The sequence below is a fragment of the Etheostoma spectabile genome, chromosome 8 (assembly GCF_008692095.1).
Source record: "Etheostoma spectabile isolate EspeVRDwgs_2016 chromosome 8, UIUC_Espe_1.0, whole genome shotgun sequence".
Classification (NCBI taxonomy): Eukaryota; Metazoa; Chordata; class Actinopteri; order Perciformes; family Percidae; genus Etheostoma; species Etheostoma spectabile.
The window spans coordinates 13969072-13976939 of NC_045740.1; the positions used below are offsets into that span (position 1 = coordinate 13969072).

Sequence of the window (7868 nt, forward strand, 5' to 3'; positions counted from 1 at the left end):
CTATACATGCACTAATGGAGAGATGTCAGAGTGAGGGGGCTTCCCGTGGAAAGGCGCCCCGAGCAGTTGGGGGTATGTCTGTGTCTGCACAAACCCCAGTGATACACAGAGTTAGCACGACGTTACTTAGTGACATACTTACCGTACTTAACAGCTGTTCATTTCTCCGATGTTGGCAATTTAATCTGACGTGGCTCCCAGCTGAAAAGTGAATACTGTATACCCCCCTCAGGGTTATTTTGGGTTAAAGTCAGATGAAAATGAATTTATTACTATTACTACTATTACTATCAAATAAACCGCACTCCGTCTTTCTCTCCACGTTTTTTAAGGGTGAACGCCTGTGTCGATGTGGTCGTCTCAGGAGTGGGACTGCTGCAGGCTCTGGCTGTGGATCCTGGGACCGGCATGGATCATGAAGTCTTGCACTCCAAAGAGGACTTGAAGGAAGCCTTCATCCATTTCATGGAGCGTGGAGCCGCTGCCGAGCGCTTCTTCAGCGACAGCGAGGCCTTTCAGAGGATTGCACGTGCGGCAGCAGAGTACCCCGGTGCGAAGGCAAGTCGACCTTACTTCCCAAACTTCTTGTTGTTTGATTAGGTCTGTTTTTTTTTTTTGATTTTTTGTTTTTTAAATGACCTTCCTTCTGGTAAACTTTAATTTTTTTTTCTTCCAGCTGTATGTGGGAGGGAACGCTGCCCTCATTGGTCAGAAGCTCGCCACCTACCCTGATCTGATGGTAGCATGTTTATACTTCTGTTGTAAACTCTTACACACAACAATTAATGAGCTTTTAAAGAACCCCAATTAAATACACCTAGAAGATTCAAGCTGGTTAGTTAGCATGTTTTGGGTGCTTCATCTTATAGAAATTCTTAGAAAAGTGGTCTTAAGAAATAATAAACATGGGAAAACATATTCTTTAGGACATATTCTTTCACACAGTCTGCGTCGGCCGTCTTTCCATTCATGTTATATGGAGGTAGTGAGTTTAGGCTGCCCGGGGTTTGCCAAAAAATGCAGCAGGCCTGGGGTAAAAAAAAGTTGTGATAATTTCAGCAAAACAACTCCGCTTCACACTGTAGTGGCCAATCATGCAACCGGCACTCTGACTTGTCAGTGTGTTTTAAGGCGGTGTGAGAGTCCTGTACAGTAAACCAGAAACATCACTGCCTCTATCGCTTCTACAATAAAGTTTTAAAACATGAAAAACAAACACTGAACTGCCCTGGAGTTTGTGTAATAGCTGAATGTTTGCCAAACAACAACGCACAGTTCATCTGTCTCGCTCGTCTATTTTAATTCTCTCTTTCTCCACAAAATGAGACTGCCTTCAAGTGCCGCTGGAAACATTGAGCTCTATAAGCAATCTGACGGAAAAGAGTAGTTGGGAAATATAAAGTCTACTTGTGCTACCTTGTGGGGGTTAAGGAACACAACAGGACGTCACACAAATGGGCCGTTTCATTGGCTGTCCCCCTGCCGCACTACCCTGGGGAAAATTGCCAGATCTCTGTTTAACTGTCTGAACACAGCAGCCTCATATTGACACATCTGAAGACGATGTGTTTTTTTAGTATGAAAATTTGTTTTGGCAGCCTTCTTAACACAGAATTTTAGTATAAGTCAGGATCCCTGTCCTTCAAATGACGTTAATATTTTTGTATACCATAGGTCTTGTTGTGTGGGCCAGTGGGTCCTAAACTTCATGAGATGCTGGATGAGCAGATAGTCGTTCCCCCGGAGTCTCTCCAGCAGACGGATGAATATCACCTCATCTTAGAGTATAAAGCAGGTAAAGTGAAGAACAACCTGTGGCTTCTACAGGATCGGTAGCACTTACATTACAGCAATCCTTCAGCCTGTTAGGATGTTTCAGTTGTGGCTGGTCTTCTTCTCTTATTTTCTAGGTGAACAGTGGGGTTCAACTCAGGCACCTCAAGCCAACCGCTTCATCTTCTCTCACGACGTGTCCAACGGCGAGATGAGCTCACTGGAGACATTCGTGGCGAGTCTGGACGAGTTTGAGCCAGACCTGGTGGTCCTGTCGGGGCTCCACATGATGGAGGGTCAGGGCAGAGAGCTGTGGGAGGAGCGACTGAAGGAGGTCAGCGTATGAAATCTTTCCTTTAAACTTCCTCCACTTGTTTGTTTGAATTGACAAAGCTGGTGTTTTTGCATGTTTGGGCCCATATACTGCAAACCATATGTGCTGTATGTCACAATCTATTCAACTTTAATCATTATCACAGCATTGTCTGCTTCTATGTACGTTTATTGAAAGTGAAAACTAAAGCTTGTGGATTATCTTTTGTGCTAGTTTATGCGAGTGGAAATTGATGAAAGAAATTATAACTATTATTAAAAAACTATTATTTGCTTTGGAAAAATAGTTTGCAGTAAGTAATGCACTGAATGCACTTCACAGTAACACATGCCAAAACTCGGGCGTGGTCCTTTTAAATGTGCTTTAATTTGAGGCGATTCGTCGATCCAGAAAAAATTGTTATTCAAGTAATAACGTTAGAGATTATATCATTTATTCATCACAAATTATGTAATATTATTCACAGTATGTTGCCCATTAGTCCATAAACATTTTGGTGTAACTTACCTCACATATTGTACTTGCTTTCCCTCGCAGGCTGTGTTAGCCATATCTGACATTCGTAAAGATATTCCCATCCACTTGGAGCTGGCAAGCATGACCGACAAAGACTACATGAACAGCATCATGCAGGAGGTACGTGTGCACAAAACGGTCGTGTCTATGAGTCTTTCATGTAGTAAACTTCACAGACAAAAGATGACTGTGCTTAAAGTGTTTATATTATGCTTTTTGGCGTTTTCCCTTTTACTTTATTGTGTTGTATATTTTTTGTGTGCATGTAATACGCGTCCAAAGTGAAAAAGACCAAAGTCCCCCCCCCCCCCCCCCCCCCCCCCCCCCCCCCCCCAAGGCACTTACCATCTCCAACAGAAAACATTGTTCACAAACTGCTCCAAACAGCTCTACTGTAGTCCAGCCTTTACTTCCATGACGAACCGTGCGTCACTTTGTAGCACACGTTATAATGCTCGCCTAGCTGCCATTATGTCTTGCCTTCATACTCTGCTTCTGACTGGCTAGTAGTCCTTACCTAGGTACTGCACATGTGCAACTTTTTAGGCATTGACCAAATTGCCTCTAAAGTATCAAGTATCCAAAAATGTGAAGGAAATCTCATTAGCGTCAGTGAGCCAATAAGCATAACACGTTCTTCTACCAAGATGTAATAATGTTGGTGATTGGCTGTCTAACTTAAGGAAAACTCGACGTTACGCACAGAGACGCTCACATAGTAGGTTCTGAAGAATAAATAAAAGATTTGTGCCGTAATGTCGTAATTTCTTTTTGTATTATAAAATTGGTATAAAAAATGTATTGTTTAGGAACCGGCATCAAAGACATGGTACTGGTTTCTGTACCGGTATCTGATATACCCATCCCTATATTTATTAATTCAAGTTGTGTTTTTTTCTCTGTTTCCCGTTAGCAGGTCATGCCCATTGTCAGCTCCATTGGGCTGAACGAGCAGGAGCTGCTCTTCCTCTCTCAGGCTGGCCAGGGGCCTCATGCAGACATGGCTACCTGGAAAGGCATTCCAGATGTAGGCCAGGTGAGCGACATCCTCCTCTGGATCCTGGAGCAGCACGGCCGCAGCGAGCCATCGTCCGAAGCGGACCTGACTCGCATTCACTTCCACACGCTGGCCTACCACATCCTGGCTACGGTGGATGGATACTGGGGGAACCAGGCGGCGGCAGTGATGGCTGGAGCGCGAGTAGCCAGCAGTCAGGCCTGTGGCCTCCAGTCTGTTGACGTAAGCAAAGTGGAGCTCAAAGCCCCGCTTCAGTTCCACAGCTCACACACCGAGCCACGAGAGAAGCTGTCCCTGAACCCAGCGGAGCCTGTCACTGTGTGGCGCCGTGGAAACGTCACCTTCCACATGACAACCGTGCTGGTCTGCAAACAGCCGCTCAGAACAGTAGGGCTCGGGGATGCCATCTCAGCAGAGGGACTAGTTTATTCAGAGTTAAAGACCCAGCAGCCCTTCTGAGGTTTGCTGAATCTGACTCTCCATTTATCTGGAATTCTGTGGTCATTGGGATGGAGTCATGTTTCTAAACTTGTTCAGGCCTCCGGGTCCTGATCCAGGTTCTGTGTTCTCCATCCCGAAGCTCCACTGAGTTTAAGAATGTGATTGATGGCGATAGTTTTGAATTCTGCCTGATGACTCCTCCAGCCTGCTCCGGTCTCCTCTTTTCTCCCTTCTCTTATCTTCCTGCAGACACAGAAACTGAGGCAGAACTTGTCAGAAGTGGATCTGACCGGGCTGTGAAGGTGGCCTGACAGACCGGCCCACGGCTCAAAGCTGTCTTCACAAACTCCAAAGAGTTTTTGTTGGCTTACTTTGACCTGCATATCTTATCTATGCTGTGCCTTGAGAAAATAAAAGAATTAAAAAGTTATATTATTTCCAACATACATTATATAAGAGCCAAACCAACTTAAAACTAAGCATTACATCAGTTACCCTTCTGGGATACACACACACATACACACAAAGTTGTGAAGACTAGAAACTGATGAGCGTCTTAACATATTGTAGAATCTAAGTGGTATTCTTGGTCTTCTGTGTTTCTTCAACTTTTGGCGCAGTCACGTCAAATAATCACTACGTCACTTGAAAGCACATTCTCCCGTGGGTGTGTGACTCCTTTATGTGTAATGACTGGTAACTAGATATACTTGACATTTTTGTTATTTGTTCCAAGAGGATAAAAGTACTAACGAGTGTGACAAAGTTTGTGTTTTGTTTGGCTTAAACACTCACTATAAAGATGTTTAAGTAAACGTTGCATAACAACAGTTATTATAGGGTTATTATAATCCCTGTTGCTTATAAATTTCTGATGCAGTGACCGTGTAAATGATTGGTTTTGGTTTGGTTTTGAAGGGGATCCTTCTTTATGCAGTAAAGCTCAGTTTACAATCAGATGCTGGCTAATTAACCTCAAGATCATGGTGGCGAGAAAACAAGTTATTGGTAAAACAGCAATTTCCAAATGAGTTATAGGCCATATGTTATTATCAGGGTTACTGTACTTGTTTGCTTGTTTATATTTTGTTGGACAAGGTTCTTCTTTTCAGTGGTTGCTTTCCCTCGTGTATAAAATGTGACAAGGTAACACGACTGGCTGGAGAATCTTAAAAGCTGGCCAGTGTGAGTTTCCTGATTCAGATTCTAGCATATAGGTACATTATGCTTTTTCATGGTGTTGTTAGTCATGTTTTTTTTCTTCTGAGCTTACTTAGGAAGGCCGGGATCATGTTAAGTGTACATTACGTAACTGTCAGAACAATGTATTTGTTTACCTCACATGGCCACAGAAGACATGCAATAATGAAGTCTTAATACAAACATACAACACCAAATTGTATGGCATTTTGTTTAGCAGAATTAATTCTTTGCACTAGTACCAAGTGGCAGGTGTGGCTGTGAAGGTGAATGTAACCTTAACTCTCCCCCCCCCCTCCCCCACCTTTGTTTTTAGCGAGTACAATCTATTCAATTTAACTCCTTTGGTAGTTTGTCTTTTGTTTTTATTAACATTTGTTACTGTCAACAAGTTTCACGTATTTGTAGTTTGTCATTAAAGTATGTATGGGGAGTAGTACTTGGTTTGATTGTGGTGCTGCAGGTTATTGTACATATCTGTCAATGTTGAAAGAACAAACATTTTAAACCTTCTCTTGTCCCAGTTTCTTATCTTTTACTCTTTATTTCATTGTGAGGTAAATAGAGCCCGACTGATAAAGGAATTTTAAGGCTGATATCAATAAAAATATCTGGTTATTTAAAAATCCAATATTCCAATGTAATGGCTGATGCATATTTTAAAAAGAAATCCAGAAACATGTAACAAAACATCCATCCATCCATCTTCATCCGCTTATCCGGTATCGGGTCGCGGGGGCAGCAGTTCCAGCAAGGGACCCCAAACTTCCCTTTGGATAGAAACTATTCTGAGCAATCAACATTTGTTTGATGTTAAATAGATTTGATGTCAAGATGTTCAAAGTGGATCAGACATATAATATGTGATGTAATATACAGTATTTGTGCTGTAAGAAATAATCAGTTACCATTAGGGCTATTGAAGATTTAATATTTTTGTGAGAGCTAAATATGATAAAATAAGTGTTTCTCTACTTACACAGAACAAAACCTGTGTATTTAGTGTGTTCTTGAGAACAATGCTGGATTGTGAAACCAAATGGATAGAGACAATTAGCAGGCTGAGAATTGGGCAAACATACAGTACACTTTTTAATTATAGGAAAACATCCAATGGGTCTTTGTGATTATTGCTAGAAAGCTGACCCAGTTGAGGCTGTCCTGCCATGCAGAAAAGGAGTGACACAATTACAGTTATTAGACAGTGATCAAGGAAGGAAAGGGTTAGTTTTTTTAGTGACTGGATTAGAAAGACAGCTGATGAATGGAAACTGAGGGAGAGTAAAACCTTAAGGTGTCTGTAATGCAATATGGTGGATGCCAACTGCCGTAAAACCTCAATGTTAAAGAAGAAGATGCTGGCTGCCTGACCAAAAAAAAGCGGTGTTACGCGTCTGCACCTGATTGGCTAAAAAATCTCCGGCACGTGAACCAATCAGAGCGCATTGCGTCTGTGCGCTGTGATGAAAGCCCGGCCCCTGAGTCGTGGAGCAAGCTCAGCCGAGAAGCCTGGAGCGGCCGCGGTGGCAGTCTCCACCCCGGATACCACACTCCTTCCCCCGGCTCATATAAAGCTTGCAAGACTCACAGGCCGTCCTCGGACTGCTTTTCTTCTGGTTGATGGTTAGACTCTGCGAGAGAAGGATGAAGTTCCTTGTAGCCGTTACAATTATTGTGGGATCTCTGATTTTTCTCGCTTTCCCAAATGGCTCATCTGCTGACGAGAAGAAGAAAGGCCCCAAAGTAACTGCAAAGGTAGGTGGTATGTTAGCTAGCTAGCTCGCTAGTCAGCTAGCTAGCTAGCTAGCTGGCTTGCGAGCAGCTCATGATAGAAAAATCAAAGCTGTCCCCATTTACTTACATTCTTAATGTATTAGTCAAGGAGGACATTTACAGTCGTATTATTTAGTGCATGTAGCCGGGTAAATTAAGCAGACCGCAAACTGAATGAAACGGGTTAACGTGAAATGCTTTTTAACGTAAATGTTACTCCTAGCTAATCTGAGTAGAGCTAATGTAGCTATCGTAGCTAGTTAGATAGTACTTAGCTAGGCCTCAGCGTCAACTTTCCATATTTCCATATGGCGTTTTAGTAATTGCTCCACACCCATTTAAGCTTCAGCTATGTTTTGAGGTTTAAACTATTGATTCCTCCTTTAGCTAACCCGCTTGGCTGTATCTCAGTGGGATGTTATTATTTCTGTGTATAGCAGGGTTGTCCACGTCTACAGTTAATGGGAAGCTTTGAGCTGACACCACAGACTTTTGTTTCAAATGGTCCTCACTGCAAAACTCAAAAGGAGTCCTTCAGTTGCAAACTAAAGACTGACATCCTAAACTAAAACGCTCCTTATTAATACATTTCTACTAAAATCTATCTTGCATCACTAATCAGTGTTGTACTGCAAGTGGGGAGTCAGTTAGAAGAAACCTAGGTTGGAAAAGTTGTAACTTAAACATTTAATTTTAAATTAGCTGAATTTCTATAATTTTATAATATTGGGTCAGAGCAATGAAGAGAAAATATGACTAAAGATTTTTGCATAATAACCAGGCTAAATCTATGTAATACCTTTTTTTTTTTTT

The 7868-nt window shown here is 42.2% G+C and overlaps 2 protein-coding genes across 3 annotated transcripts in view; both read left to right on the forward strand.

The window, feature by feature from the left end:
* The window catches only part of adpgk (ADP-dependent glucokinase), a 9557-nt gene extending 3763 nt beyond the window's left edge, over window positions 1-5794 (forward strand). The window contains exons 3-8 of one of the 2 annotated variants that reach the window (XM_032523907.1): window positions 333-558; window positions 677-739; window positions 1675-1795; window positions 1911-2107; window positions 2645-2743; window positions 3537-5794. In XM_032523907.1, the coding sequence (XP_032379798.1) occupies window positions 333-558; window positions 677-739; window positions 1675-1795; window positions 1911-2107; window positions 2645-2743; window positions 3537-4100 (1270 nt within the window). In that variant the 3' untranslated portion in view covers window positions 4101-5794. The remainder of the gene's footprint in view (window positions 1-332; window positions 559-676; window positions 740-1674; window positions 1796-1910; window positions 2108-2644; window positions 2744-3536) is intronic. The other variant, XM_032523908.1, reaches the window with a different exon arrangement.
* A 970-nt stretch (window positions 5795-6764) lies between these two features.
* Window positions 6765-7868, forward strand: part of ppib (peptidylprolyl isomerase B (cyclophilin B)) — a 4501-nt gene continuing 3397 nt past the window's right edge. The window contains exon 1 of the mRNA XM_032524088.1: window positions 6765-7037. Coding sequence (XP_032379979.1) covers window positions 6903-7037 — 135 coding nt within the window. The 5' untranslated portion in view covers window positions 6765-6902. The remainder of the gene's footprint in view (window positions 7038-7868) is intronic.